General features: G+C 41.0%; 2 protein-coding genes across 5 annotated transcripts in view; one reads left to right on the plus strand and one right to left on the minus strand.

Moving 5' to 3' along the window:
- Positions 1-5,449, plus strand: part of APBA2 (amyloid beta precursor protein binding family A member 2) — a 339,269-nt gene extending 333,820 nt beyond the window's left edge. For all 4 annotated transcript variants that reach the window (XM_033920561.1, XM_033920559.1, XM_033920560.1 and 1 more), the window contains 2 exons: positions 1,832-1,972; positions 4,737-5,449. In XM_033920561.1, coding sequence (XP_033776452.1) covers positions 1,832-1,972; positions 4,737-4,808 — 213 coding nt within the window. In that variant the 3' untranslated portion in view covers positions 4,809-5,449. The remainder of the gene's footprint in view (positions 1-1,831; positions 1,973-4,736) is intronic.
- A 7,972-nt stretch (positions 5,450-13,421) lies between these two features.
- The window catches only part of FAM189A1 (family with sequence similarity 189 member A1), a 748,741-nt gene continuing 746,130 nt past the window's right edge, over positions 13,422-16,032 (minus strand). Inside the window, exon 11 of the mRNA XM_033920182.1 lies at positions 13,422-13,895. Coding sequence (XP_033776073.1) covers positions 13,710-13,895 — 186 coding nt within the window. The 3' untranslated portion in view covers positions 13,422-13,709. The remainder of the gene's footprint in view (positions 13,896-16,032) is intronic.

A 16,032-nucleotide genomic window follows, 5' to 3' on the forward strand; every position in this document is an offset into this window, starting at 1 on the left:
TAATGGCTCTGCCCACTTCAGTAAAAAGGTTCCTTTGTGTTCATTAGCAGTAGTTTGTTCACAGCCAACCAAACTATAGCTCATTAGTTTATTTGGAGTATTCAAAGCGGTATCAAGAAATAGGAATCTGAGATTGATGTGATGATGCCAAGCACATATTATCCAATCACCTTCAACAGCAGTAGGAGACTTAGAGGGGACATGATAGAGACTTATAAAATCATGAAAGGCATAGAGAAGGTGGAGAAGAACAGATTCTTCAGGCTAACCGGGCCAACAAAAACAAGAGGGCATTCAGAAAAATTGAAAGGAGACAGATTCAAAACGAACACTAGGAAGTTCTTCTTCACTTAAGCAATCCAGTCGGGTTTTCAGGATTTCCCCAATGAATATGCATGAGATCTATGGGCACACACTGCTTTCAATGCATATTCATTGGGGAAATCCTGAAAACCCGACTGGATTGCGGCCCTCGAGGACCGACTTTGACACCTGTGACTTAGAGGATGGTGGACACCTGGAATTCGCTCCCTGAGGAGGTGATAGGGCAGAGTACAATATTGGGCTTCAAAAAAGGATTGGATGACTTCCTGAAGGAGAAGGGGATTGAAGGGTATAGGTACAGGTACTAAATGAATAGGGGACAAATAATTTAGGTAAGACCAATTACAGGTCACGGACCTGGGGGGCCGCCTCGGGAGCGGACTGCTGAGCGCGATGGACCCCTGGTCTGACCCAGCAGAGGCAGTACTTACGTACATCAGTGCAGCATTATGAGAAAATCTCAACTCATTCCATGCTGCACCTGGACTAGCTTGCTGTACACACTGTAACTTATAAGGAACTGATCTATCTTGTTTAACTGTATAAACAACTTGCCTTGAGCTTAGCCACCCATCTGTTTATTCAAAGTCTCTATATCATCCATCTTGTTACCATCTAATATCTCCACTTAGCCCCTCGGCTATATGATATGCTGTATTGTAGCAAAGCATTAGCATCATATCTATGTTATTTGAACGTTCTGATGTGTGCTTATTAAGTATTATGCTGACATTGTATTATATCTCTCTTACTTGAATTTCAATGCTCTTAAGTATATTTTTGAAACTGTTTCATGGTAGTCCTATTATTAGGTTTTAAATTTCCTGATTCAGAGTTTACCTCATTCATTGTATTTATGTTTATGGGCCTCTTTTATCAAGCCAACATGATAAATGCATCGAAGCCCATAGGCATTGAATGGGCTTTGGTGTATATGCCGTATGGCACTCACCGCAACTTCATAAAAGAGGGCCTATATTTTGTCTTTTTCTAGTGTTAATTGTGAGTTTTATGTTGAATTATACCTGCTGTACATCACCTTGGGTGAATCTCTTTATAAAGGTGGTTAATAAATCCCAATAAATAAGTTTATGTATGGAGAGTTGGATGCTAGTTTTGTGCTTTTGGCTTTTTCAAAATTTGTGTGATTGAAATGAACAGCCTGGAAGTCAACATTGTGCAGACAACGTGGAACACACAAATATCTGAACTCTGAAAACACGTTAATATCAAATCCCTCAAAACTTAAATCAGAACCAGTTAGAAAATAGAAAAATCTTGAACCAAAGCCAGAGCTGGGAAGTAAGGGGAATGATATTTTAACAAGTCCTCCATGCATGCATGGAAATTAATCAGAAAACAGTTTCTGACTTAAGTTACTGAAGTGTAGAAATATTGCAGTTTCAGCTTATCAGCTGGGAATGAATCCATATTTAATAAGGGAGTTAAATTAATGTGTTGATGCATTGTTGTGTTAAATTCATTATGGTCTGAATTCTCTTGGTAGATCTGCAGCTTGATGAGAGGTGGAATTGCCGAGCGAGGGGGAGTCAGAGTAGGCCATCGTATTATTGAGATCAATGGGCAAAGTGTTGTGGCCACAGCTCATGAGAAGATTGTGCAAGCCTTGTCCAACTCGGTGGGAGAGGTAAGTATGTAGAAAGCATGGCTTTCGTCAAATGAGTGATGATGTTTTTTCTAGTAGTCACTTGAAAAAAACTTGAATTTGTGAATGAATTTCAAAGCTGAACCTATTTAAGTTGCAGTAAGCGCTAGTGCATGCTTACTTCAGGCCATGCTCAGGTGTCCTGAAGTAATTCCTGATCTACCTGCACAAATCACATGGCCTAGTGGTTAGAACTCCTGCCTCAGCCCCTGAGGTTGTGGGTTCAATCCCCATGTTGCTCCTTGTGACCCTGGGCAAATCACTTAACATTCTGTTGCCCCTTACAGAGCTCCTTAATGTAAACCGCTTCAAATAGAAGCAGTATATAAGAAATTAAATAAATAAAAATATGTTTTATTTTATCATAGAGGGAGTATGCTGGGGCAGTGAGTGGACCTTTCTGTTCTAATCATTTAGCACCGCCACATTACTGCATATTTAGTGAGACCGTAGGCCCTGATTCTCTATAAGTTGCCTAAAAAATTTATGCCAACTAATGTGGTGCTAAGTGCGATTGTATAAAAGTTAGGTGCACTGTATAGAATCACTCTTAGTGCCGCCTAAGCGGTGTTAAGCATCGCTAGGCATCCAAACTTTTAAGCGCACCATATTTATGCCAGGGTTTGGCCTAAATGCAGGTGTCTACGTTAGGCACACAGACACCAAACTCCAAAACACGTCCATGATTCGCCCCCTAACCAGGCCCACTTTTAGGCAGGCACTTTGGACAAGGCACCTAACTTTTAGAGAATCATATCTACCAAGTTAGATATCTTGTCAATTAATTCCAATTATGAGGTTTTAAGTGCCAATTATCAGTGCTAATTAAGCATATTAATTAAGTTAGGCACCTACGTTGGCTAGGTGCTCTGATGTAGGTGCCAAACTTTAGGTGGACTTTATAGAACTTGCCCATTATTGTCTACGAAATAGAAGTTGGTAAGGGCTCATGCATTAATATTAAAACATGGTCTAAGTCACAAAAACCCACCTAAACTCACCAGATAAGCACTGCAAACACATAACACAGACTCTACCCCAGTGATCACCAACCCCCCACCCCCACAAAAATTTTATTCACAACTTTAAATTTCAGCATCCAGACCATCATCATCTGGCAGATTAAGTTGTCTTGGGGGTGAGTTAGGGACCCATAGAGAGGAAGACCCATGCCCATAAGCCCCTGTAAGCACTGCATTGATACTTAAACATGTGCACTGCTCTATACACTTCCAAAACCCATTTTTGCTGGCATATAAGTGGTTCCTGCAGCCATAAGGGCTAGATAAGTGAGTCTAGGGGATTCTGGAGGTGGTTTGGGGGCTCATCGTCACAATAGTGACGGAGCAGTAGTGAGGACCGTGGCACCCGTTTTGTGAAGTTCACAGCAGTGCTCTGTAAGGTACCCCACTATTTAAGTGCCATGTCTGGGTGTTCAGTCCATCACTTTGCAGACCCCTCCCACGTCCAACAGGGCTTGTTCTAGGCGTTTTGGACTTGGACGGAAATGTGGTATAAAGATGGACGATTTAGCGGCTTGGACGATCAGATCGGCAGGACGTATAATTAGACGGTTTTCGAAAGTAAAAAAAAGTTGGACGTCTCTTTTGAAAATGTGTCTTAGGCACTTTTTAATTTTGGACGACTTGCAAGATGGATGTAAATGTACTTAGACGTCCCTTTTGATTATGCCCCTCCACGTTTTTGTGTTGTCAGGGAAAATAAAAGTAAATAAATTGTGAGCATAAAAAATGCAGAGAAAAAAATCCCACACACCCCGGTGAGAAATGCTAAAGCTATATAGAAGACTATATTTTGTCTATGTTGGGGTTAAAAAATAAAAACTTCACAATAACGCATTTATAATCTCAAAACAAATCCCGTAATCTTCAAAACCACACTTGACCAAAGTTCAAAATAATCCCTTTCAACACAAAAGCAAAGTGATGGTTGGAGGTCTATGAAAGAGCCACCAGCTTTAAACCACGTAAAGAGACATAACCACAATGTAATTCACCAAAATAATAAATCCACAATGTTATAGAAAAATTACTTAGCTTGCAAATTTGTTATCCAAGCCAGCATAACATTTCTCAGTCGAACATTACAAAGGCCCTTTGTATTGCAGAATTGCTGGTTCAGGGGAATTCACTGAACTGCTCTGGCCAAATTTGCTTTCAAAATACCCCACAACTCAATGGATAAAGATTCCTGTACTGTTTTATTTTTACTCCTGTTAAAAAAGGGAGTGGGGTTAGCTGATAAATACTCTGGAGTTTTCATTTTGAAATTCTCACAAGAGAATGAATTTTATCCCTCCTGCAAAGCATATGTAAAGTCCATCCATGCTATATACTATATTTGTGGTACGATCTGGCTAAGTATTTTCAAAGAGAAACTCTATGGGGTGTTTTCATTTGGAAATGTGCTGCTAGACTCACAGGGCATTCATTCAAGTTCCCCGTGGTTTTATGAATCTGCAACTCAGGAAGAAAGTAATGGTAAAATTCTGCAAATACTATCCCCCCCCCCCCCCTTTTATAAAAGCGCCGAAGAGGTTTTTAGCGCTGGCCAGTGTGCAGCTCCAACGGTCATAAGAGTTCCTATGAGCATCTGAGCAGCGCAGAGCATTCAACATGCCGGCTGGCACTAAAAACCTCTTCTGTGCTTTTGTAAAAGGGAAGGGGGGGGGGAGTATATTTTGATGGCTGTTGTTTAAAATTAAATACTTATTGACTCTTAACAGATTCACATGAAGACCATGCCAGCTGCAATGTTCAGACTTCTAACTGGGCAAGAGACTCCCCTGTACATCTAGCCTCAGGCATTGTCTTCACAGAAGAGGAAAAGGACATGAATTGAAGGGAAGACCAATTAAAACATACTTCACACCAGAAGTTTGCTTAGCCAACATTTTATACTTTGGATGAAAGAGCCTGCAAAAAAATCCAAAACACCTGAAAATTCTGCAATGCGAGAACAAACCCTGGCCTCTCCTTTTTTTTTTTTTGGGGGGGGAGGGGGGCAAAATGTGAAGCTAATCTTTATTGAAGACATTCTCACAGACGAAAACCTTGTAAAAACATGAAGTACTTTGTAGGATGTTCTGAATGGCTTTCTCACTGGAAAATATGAAACATATTTATTTGTAAACTATGGGCTCCTTTTACTAAGCTACGCTAGCGGTTTAAGCGTGTGCTGCATTGCCGCACGTGCTAGACGCTAACGCCAGCATTGAGATGGCGTTAGTTCTTGGCGCGTAGCCCTATGTGTAAGTGGAATGTATGTATGTACAATATATTACGTTTGATAATGTGGTGAATGTGAAAATGTGATGATTGAGTCTGAGAGCAAACATTTTAAATGAAAATTAAATTATGCTTCCCTCAACTAAAAAAAAAAAAAAAAATTAAATACAGTCCTTGTTCAATTAGTAAAAAAAAGGAAAAAAAAAGAAAATCAATCCAAACTAAGCTTGTTTTCCTAAAGTTCAACAGGTATTGTAGATATTACTCTGTTAATGTCTACCAAAACTGAATGGGGATAAACTATATATTATCACAAATAATTATTATAAATATATTATTACTAACAATTATACAATGCTGTAGCAAACATGAATATTAAAATGCAAAAGAACAGCATTTTTAATTTTAATTAAAAAAATCAAAGTAGCCATGCAATGACAAAAACACACAAATGTTTTATGGGGTCTCTCAGTTTCCTCATGTTTGTTCAGGCTTTCTTTTTAATGGGAACTGATCTTCCTAAGTTCCCCTCCTTCCCCTGCAGTGACAGCAATTGACTAGAGGTTCACAAGATGATGGCTTCCTTGAAAACCTGAAATGTGTACATCCAGGATCTGGCCAATAGGTGTCACAGTTGAACAATGGCTCCTCTCTGAGGGGGATGTGGATATTATCTCTGGCCTCAGCTATCCTTAGGATGAGAAAACTCAAATATTATTTTGAGCCCCCTTTTATCAAACTGCATTAGGGTTTCTTTTTATCACAAGTTGCTGCAGAAAAAGCTCCAACGCTTATAGGAATTCTATGAGTGTCAGAGCTTTTAACGCAGTGATCTCCGATAAAAAATCCTAATGCAGCTTGATAAAAGGGGGTCTTGATGTCCCAGTTTTTTAGCAAAATTTCCCAGCATATTGGGAGTAATTAGTGAAGTGCTGTCATGCTGAAATCAATCAGTTTTAAATAACCTTACATAAAAATACGGTTGTACTATATGTGAAAAGACAACACAACTTTTTGTGATCTCATAAACTCATGTGCTACAATAGAATTTTATGTTGGTCCAATGAAAGGTATCAGCTTGCAGTTTTTCCAAAACCAGTCCAGCTGTTTGACCACTGCATTGTTTTAGGTTGTACAGCTGTTATTTAACAAATTGCCTTGTAAAAATCTTGCTACCAAGCACTTACCTGCTCTTTACTGGAAAGAGTCAATAGAAAATAAAATCCCTCTACTGTCAGCTCTTTCTGAATGTGAACTGTTTTCTGAACTTTTGACCATCAGCAGTATTAGAATGTGTGTAGTAAAATTGTATTCATTAGGAGAGTAATGTTCTTGGATATAATTTATGTTTTGAATTTTGGCCAAGGCCTTGAAGAAAATACACTGTGATTTAAGAAGCCTTATCATACAGTAACTAAAACTTTAGAAGTACTGTACTTCAAGGAATAACATACATGTCGCATGCTATTATAAGGGAAAAAGTGTCAATATAATTAATAAATCTGATGTAAAATACAACTTGAATTTTGTTTGTGCTTTCATAAGGTATATGAACATCAGTTGATAGTCCTAATATTTTATGAAAATCTTCTTTTGGTGACTATGGCACATACTGATATTCGGTTTCACAAAACTGAATGTTGGATTAAATCTAATGGTCATTCACTGGATGCCCTTTTATTCTTTAATTAATGCAGCTGATAATGTGTTATTTATACTGAAAAGTAGTTTATTCTTTTTGTACTTGGCACAATAAAAAGAATTTGTGTTCAAAGAACCATTTATAAGGCAGCAGTACAAAGCTAGCAGTTTCATGTTTAAATAATATATGTCATTATGATTCTAAGAGTAATCTAGCGTTGGGTTCAATTCAAGTTAGGAATGCTGTGAGGGAAGAAAGTCCCAGCCATCCCTTAACAGTGACACCTAGTGGCCAGCCTGATTTTTTTTCCCCTTTTTAGATTGCATCTGTGGGGTTTAAAAGCTTTTAGATTATTGATGTTTATGTGATTATTTTAATGTCCAGTATGTCTGTTGAAAGTGGGTTTTATGTATTTCGGTGTAACTTGTGTGTCATAAACTGGAGCATATATGATAGGGTAGAGATAAATCAATGTAATACATAAATGAAGGGTGCACACATAAAGGCCATTATATAAATTATGTATACAGTTTATGTATGTCTTGCACGCATAAGTGCCCAGAATACCAGCACTAATGCTCTATTCTATGAGATAGTGTGTAAGTGCTACAGTGCATAACTGCAAGAGAGCATACGTGTGAGTGGAGCATGGGAGGGAGATGGGTGTGTCTCCAACTTACATGCATAACTTTAGAATGTTATCAGTTACGCACATAACATGGCACACTTAGTTGCACCCTTTTATGCCTGCAATTGACAAGGCATAAATGATCACATCTAAATTTAGGTGCACCAGTGTGGATTTATGCTAATATTCCATAACAGAATCATGACACTAAGATGCCATTATAGAATAGGCTCTTCCCACACTGGAGGCAACCTGTTATACATGGTTGAGTCACATTAATATGACCACTGTCTATCTCTGCCATCAAAGATGCACAATCAATGAACAAATGCATGTGTCGCACACAGACTTCGTGGGCATGCTCTGCTTTTGAAAAGCCCAAAGTGCTGGGTTTTGTAAACCCATTTAGATGCCTGGACATGTCCTCTAAAAGAGAGGACATATCTGGATAAATCTGGATATTTGGTAACCCTACCTAATCTTCCATTGCCCCAGATATTTTTAAAAAACTTAGCTTGTGAGCCCACTAGGGACAGAGAAAGTACCTGTCCGGTCTATAATGTGTATAGTGCTGTATATAATCTAGAAGTGCAAAAGCAATGATTAATAGTAGGGTTTCTTAAATGCACTCCCCCCCCCCTTCCTTGGAACCTCATGCAGGCCCTGAGCCCTCCCTCTGATGTAACTTCCTGTTCAGATGGCTGGCTCAAGCTGGTGTCAGCAACAGGTAAGAGACGCTGTTCACTGCCTAAGGGCTCCTTTTACTAAGCTGCAATAGCGGTTTTAGCATGTGCTAAATTGCCCCGCACGCTAGTCGCTAACGCCAGCATTGAGCTGATGTTAGTTCTAGCCGCATAGCGTGGGTTTAGCGCGTGCTAAAATTCTGCGCGCACTAAAAATGCTATCACAGCTTAGTAAAAGGAACCCTAAGTCTACTTTTATGCATGCAAACTTGTGTGCACAATTTTATAAAAGCCATTCTATCCCCTAAATCCATAAATATTTTAATTCATTCTTTGGTAATTTTGAAAATTGACTATTGTAACGCGTTGTTCAAAGGTATTGCTTTAAAAGAAATCCGTCGTTTACAGATCATACAAAATGCTTCTATAAAACTCATAAAAAATGCAAAAAAAATTTGATCATGTTACTCCACTACTCAGGGAAGCACATTGGCTCCCTGTAGCCCATCGAATAACCTACAAATTAAACTTATTAGTCTTTAAAAGTCTTCTATGTAAATCTCCTTCTTTTATTTACAGAGTTTTGATCCCCTATACTCTAATTAGATTGCTTAGATCTATTGATCAACATCTTCTGAAAGTTCCTTCTTTAAAAATTATAAATACATGGCGAAATTCAATCTTTTCCGTCACAGCACCTCAAACCTGGAATTTACTTCCAATCAATATTCGAGAAGAATTAGATTTTTAAAGATGCATTTGACAGCTGAGATAACCAGAACGTACGATCTGACTAAAGTTTTTTATAGATCTCATTATATTTACTACTCTTGCCTCCCTTCGTTTTTCCTTCCTAATGTTGTTTACCATAAATGTTTTCTTTAACTTTCTCAAAATTGTATTTTTTTCCCTTCTCCTTTCCCTTTGTATCCCATGTTTGTCTTAAGTTTTTTTTTTTTAAATTAAATTGTCAGTCTCCCTTTATTAACATATGTTTATTATTATACTATGTACATCGCTTAGAATGTTAAATAAGCGATTAATCAAATATTGAATAAACTTGGAAACTTGGAACTATGTCCCTTCCAGATTCCATATGCTAGTTCAGACATGGGCAAACTAACGTCCATGGGCCATATCCGGACCATTTTGTTTTTTACTCCGGCCCGCCAACCATCCGAACCCCGCCGACCATGAGCCCAACATACATCCCTCCAGAGCAGCATCAGGCCGGCAGCACTCTGCTTCCCAGCCTTCTCTCATCGAGGCCTTCAGTGTGCCACGTTACTGATGACATCATCAGTGATGCGGCAGAGGGAATTCCCAGATTAGAAAAGGCTGCGAGGCCTGATGCTGCTCTGGAGGGAGGTATGTAGGGCTTGTGGTTGGCGGGTTTCGGATGGGAGGGAAGGATGGAGAGTCAGCGGGGGTTCAGCTGCGCGGTGGAGGCGGGTGCTCAAGGGTTCTGCACAAGGGATGGGAGGGAGGGAAGCTGGGCAAGGGTTCTGCTGCACAGGGGGATGGGAGGGATAGAGGGATAGAAAGATGCAGAAGGAAGGCACAAGGAGATGGGTGACAGGGGAGGAAAGATGCTGCACATGTGGGGGAGAGAAAGGAAAGAGGAAGAATTGGAGTGAAGGAGAGGAAGGGAGAGATGATCATGTCTGGAGGAGATAGTAGTAATTTTCATCCCTCCTGCCATTTTTGTCAAAGATCATCGGGCTCTTCCTCCCAGATATTCCCAAGAATACTGTTCCTGTACCAATTTTTTTCAATTCCAGCTGTCCTCCGACATCCAGATCCAGGGCAACTAATGCTCCTAAACAGCCCTTCAGAGGGCCATCTAGCTTAGTTTTACTAGGAGTGGACTCGCATGTCCTCCGGATTTCTTTCTGGACTTGCTGGCAGGTCAACCGGAAAAGGAGTTGTAACAAAGTGTAGAAGTTCTGAATAAGAGAGTGCCTGTGGGAATTCCGGGAGATGGTGTGCACGGGAGGATTCTGAAGATAATGTGCATGTGAGGATTCTCAGGGGATGGTGTGCACGGGAGGATTCTCAAGGTAATGTGCACAGGAGGATTCTTAAGTTTTGTTTTGAAAGGAAGCCGCAATTGAGAGCTGAATACAGCAGCAGCAGTTGAGAGCTGAATACAGCAGCAGCATTTGAGGGCTGTATGGAGCAGTAGTGGAGAGCTGTATTAAGTAGCAGTTGAGAGCTGAATTCAGAGCTATATTCAGAGCTGTGTGTGGTAGAAGAGTACTCGTGGCATCCAGTGGTTTTTGTTCCAGCGTTAGCCAACGGAAGAGAGGTTAACTTTATTTTTACTGTGTGCACACAGAGGGTTAATTTTTATTTCAATCCTTACTTGAACAATTTACTTGAATAATTTTTATGTTTAATTTTGTTTTGTATAATAAACTGTTAGTTTATATATGTTATTAAAAGTATTGATCTCTTTCCTTACTGGTGTTTTTGCTGGAGACTACACGTACTCTGAAGTTTCCTAAAACCTCTGTAGCAATAAGGAGCCCTGTCTTATGGATTTTAACACCATTGTGACACATTTTCTATTTCTGTGCGTTAAGACAGGGCTGCATTGAAACTAAGGGGTGTTACAGAGTCAAAGGTCCGCACTACTTTGTAGCATCTCTTCAACATCCGAGAACTAGTACCTGTTCTAGACCATGGCTCAGGCTTCAGCAGATTCTCTTTATGATTCATTATGCTAAAGTACGATTGAGGGACTGGAGACCCATTCTGGATCTCATGTCAGTCACTCACTTGTACATTCCTCATTTCCAAATGGAAGCCGTGGGCACAGTCATTGCTGCTGTCTCCTGAGGATTCTAGCGTACTTGAATCTCGCAGAGGTTTTTCTCCATATTTCGATATTTCTGGAACATCTGCGTTTCCATTTTCTGCGACAGCATTTCCAGTTCACAGCTCCATGATTTGGCCTTGTGACGGCGCCCGGCCCTTTCACCAAAGTGATGGTAGTTGTGGCAGCTTTTCTCCGCAGGCAGGATGTCCTGGTTCCTCCTTACTTGGATGATTGGTTGATCCGGGCTCTGTTTCAACAGGAGTGCAAAAGTGCAGTGGAGATACTGTGTTTCCCCAAAAATAACAGTGTCTTATATTAATTTTGGGTCCAAAAAAAGCATTAGGGCTTATTTTCAGGGGATGTCTTATTTTTTTTTCATATACAATAATCATCTCTCCCTTCCTCTCGTCCATCCCAATTCTTCCTCTTTCATTTCTCCCCACCCCCCCTCATGTGCAGCATCTTTCCTCCCCTCTCACCGATACCCTTGTGCAGAAACTTTCTATCTCTCCCTCCCACCTCCCTGTGCAGCAGAGCCGCCCTGACCCTCCTACCATGAGACTGACATACCTCCACTCTGAGGCCTCCAAAAACAGTAGATATAAAAAATTTATAGCATCTAAAAACATGCTATAAATATGGCAAATATAAAATTATCCTTTTTATATGTACTTATTTTTCCCCCTTAAGCATGAGAGCTCTCTAAACAGGCTGCTTTGCGGTTTTCCCCGCAGGGGCCAGGCCTTCCCTCTGCAGCATTTTTCTATCCCTCCCTCCCATCCCCCTGTGCAGCAAAACCCCACTGTGAGACTGACATACCTCCACTCAGAGGTCTCCAAAAACAGCAGTAGCAGCAGCGCTCTATACAGGCTGCTTCACGGCCTTTCCCCTGCTGCATCACTGATGATGTCATCAGTGACATGGCAGGGGGAAGGCCCCAGTGGGGAAGCTCTGAAGCAGCCAATTCAGAGCGTTGCCATCGCTGCTGCTTTAGGAAGCCTCGAAGCGGAAGTATATCAGGTATCATCGGGGTGGGAGGTCGCTGAATTGAGTCCAATTTTTTCAGCAAATCGGGCAGCACTAGTGTCAGTAATGGAGTTGGGAAGTGTAGGGGACATTCAGGGGGGGGCTTCTGGGGTCGATCTTAACTAGGACTTATTTTTGGGGTAGGGCTTATATTAGGAGCATCTATAAAAATCATGCTAGGGCTTATTTTCGGGATAGGTCTTATTTTGGGGAAAACATGGTAGTAGTATCTCTGCTGTCCCAGTCCTTGGAGCCTCTGTGAGTATGCTTTCCTGAAGGATGTCTCATGTGGATGCTCATTGCACACAACAGGTTAGTTCTATATTGTTCCTCAATGTTTTGCCAGATTGACTTTGTGCCTGTTTTTTACTTGTTTCATGTTTTGCAGAGCAGACCAGTTCAGAAATTGTTTGTGTTGCTGGGGATCTTCTCCCGTACCCCCCCCCCCCCCCCGACCTGGATTTGTTCAGGTATGTTGCTTGGCTTTGGAACACAACTGGATATAGCATTAGCTCTCAGTCTAAGTGGGAGGAGCATGTGCTCAGAAAAGTGTTGGATTTCTGCAACTCCCGGATTGTGGGTTGGGATTGAACACCTAATGTATGGAATCTTATAGGGACTAACAGAAAGAAGATTATTGAAGGTAAAAACCTAATCTTTCATTTTCCACATCTAAAAACATGCTATAAATATGGCAAATATAAAATTATCCTTTTTATATGTACTTATTTTTCCCCCTTAAGCATGAGGGCAGTAAATACAGAGGGGATTTCTTTTTTGACACAAAGCTCACCATTTAATACAGAACAAAACAATGATTTAAATAGACAGACTTTACTTTTAATGGCCGTGGCATCATCCATGGTTTATGTGAAAGAACTCCAAACAAGCAACCTCTGCCAAACCACCAAATGCTTACCTTTTGATTGTGATTAAAAGAAGAACAGTGGAGGCCATTGTCTGTCATCATAGAACAGAACTCCACAGCTGATCAGACATTCATTTTAAATAACAGGATATATCTAAATATAGTCATTCATAAGAGAGCATCAGGCACAGTAGAATTCAATACCATAATGAAAGAGAAGGAATCTACTGTACGAAGGACTTTTTTTTTCTCCTGTGGCATTTTGGAATGCATTAAAAAAAAAAATAATAATAATATCACACTTGAAAGAAACAAGGGGATTTCTGAAATGGCACAAAAACTAGCTTATACTTTTATTACAACTGTCATTCTTCCAGGAACAAAGTTCAGAAGTACTGGATTTTTTTAAATTTTTTATTAAAGTTGATGATTGAACCAGTTTTTCAGGTATATTAAATAATACAGCCTTCCATGTTGTTTCTTTATGAACATGTTTAATTACTGCAGCCTCTCAAACAGCACTTCTTTAGAATGGATAAGTTCAAAACAATGTCTTTTAGTCTGCAAAGGTTTTCAGTTTAGGGATAACCAGTCCTACAACAACCCAGGATTTGAATTTACATTCTGAAAGGTATCCATATTACCTTTTTGTTAGACCGAGGCCCAAGAGGAAGACACATTCTCTCACTCAAACTATTTACCAATAGCCACTTTTCCAGGTGGTAAAGTTCCTGAAATTCACTGTGCCAGAATCATCTCACTCTTGTAGCATGGATGGATTATTATTATTATTATTTTTTTAATCAAAGGGCAGTCTCTCTACAGTCTCCTATTAAACTGTAAGGTCTCTGGTTCTCTAAACTGTGAGCTAAACAAGTCTTATGCAAGAAGACAACAGGAGAACTTAGAGCCCCACAGCTCTGAAGATGCAGGTCTTCCCGCAGTCGCTTCCTAGAGGTTCTCACATTCTGCTGGGAGATCGTAATCACCTGTTGATAGGGATGAAGGAGTGAGAACATGATTCACTGATCAGTAAACTCACTTTCACTGGACATTCTGTTTCATATTTGCATATACCGTATTTTCACATAGATAACGCGCACCCGTGTAAAACGCGCACACGGGTATAGCGCGCAAAAAACACATATTTATGTATATAAATTTTTATATACCGCGCACACCCGTATACCGCGCATGCTGCCTGACTCTCCTTTCGCCCGCCCCGACTCTCCTCTGGAGACCCCGACTCTGTTTTCGCCCGCCCCGACTCTCCTTTCCTCCTTGAAGTCCTGTCTCTACACTGAAAGCCTGATGCCCCCCCCCCCGATGTCCGATTCACCCCCCCGCAGGACCGCTCGCACGCACCCGCACCCCCACCCTGGACCGCTCGCACCCCCACCCTGAAGGAGTGCTCGCACTCCCACCCCAAAGGACCGCTCGCACCCCTACCCGAAGAACCGCTCGCACCCCCACAGCCTCACCCCCCTCCCCCATGGAGAAGCAGTCTACCTTGTTTCCAGATGCCAGCGAGCCCAGCTGTTTTCTCTGCCGGCGGTCCCGCCCCTTCTCTGAGCCCTGCTGCGCTGCTTTTTCTTCCGGTGGTCCCACCCTTTCTCTGACATCAGAGAAAGGGCGGGACTGCCTGAAGAGGAAGCAGCACAGCACAGGGCTCTGAGAAGGGGCAGGACCACCGGCAGAGGAAGCAGCTGGGCTGGCATCCGGAAACAAGGTAGACAGCTTCTCCATGGGGGAGGGGTGGAGGCTGTGGGGGTGCGAGCGGTCCTTCGGGTGGGGGTGCGAGCGGTCCTTCGGGGTGGGAGTGCGAGTGCTTCTTCCGGGTGATGAATCGGGCATCGGGGGGGGGGGGGAAACTATGTAAAAAAATTTTTGTACAACGTGCTCACGCGTATAACGCGCAAGGGTATGCGCGGTTTGTAAAAACCACGTATAACGCGCGCATTATATGCGAGAAAATACGGTACTGTAATAACTTGTCAAAAGAGTATGATGTTAAAATAAAATAATTAAAAGAAAAAGAAAGCATGGTGATGACCAGTGTGAAAAATTCAGTACTCTAGAGTTTGTGGCTAACAATGTGCTATTGGGGGAATATTTGCCAGATGATACAATAATAGTAATGAATTAGGACACTGTTGGTGAATATCAACAAGCTATGTTAAGAAAAGTGAAGATAACAAGAGAAAAGGTTCAGAGAGAGCAGATCGCTTATTCCGCTCCTCTTCAAAGCAGAAAAGAAAGAAGAAGAGAGGCAAGGTTCCATAAAAGTTCCACAGAGAAGGCAGTAGAACTTACAATAAGGGTATATAAAATTAAATGTATTACAATGTATAGTAAAGTAAAATCTAATCTAATCTAATCCTTAGGTTTGTATACCGCATCATCTCCACGTTCGTAGAGCTCAATGCGGTTTACAGTAGGAGAAATTGGAAGGAACTACAACAGAGGGTTAGAGGTAGAAGTGTGAAGAAAATTTAGAGGACTTGGGATGCCAAGAATTTCCTTGATTCCTAAGTTGGAGGGAGACTTACATTTTTTGAGAACCACATAAAACCTTATTCATAAGTCCATAAAATCCAATATGGCCATAGTTTTGGTAAAACTTACAAAAAAACTATCGCTGGGGTTTTCTAAACAGCTAGAGGTTTTTAGCATTGGCCAGTGAGGTAAATGCTCCGACACACTAAAAATCTCTAGCGCTGTTTAGTAAAAGGAACCCCAGGAAAATTAAAACGTGTAAATACATAACCAAGTTGGTGAACTGAGTAACTTATAATACAAACTATATAATATAATATACAAATATAATTCAAGCTAATAACCCTATACAATCAAGGTTACTGTCACCCTTAACCATACAGACAAAATTTTTTTAAATAGACTGCACCAGAGGTTGTTCATTTTCGCATATTAAACTTTAAAGAGATAAAAGATATCCTGTATAAATCCAAGCAACGGGTTTACCAATAACAAGTTTACAACTTAGATCTGGAGTGCAGGCTAGAGTCAGAAAGGGCTAGAGGGGATGGGAAGGGAACTGGCACCACCAGCTATACACAGATCAGGCACCTAGGAAGACTATCCCCATGCTCACTGAGTCAGCAAAGC

This window comes from Geotrypetes seraphini, chromosome 14 (assembly GCF_902459505.1).
Source record: "Geotrypetes seraphini chromosome 14, aGeoSer1.1, whole genome shotgun sequence".
Classification (NCBI taxonomy): domain Eukaryota; kingdom Metazoa; phylum Chordata; class Amphibia; order Gymnophiona; family Dermophiidae; genus Geotrypetes; species Geotrypetes seraphini.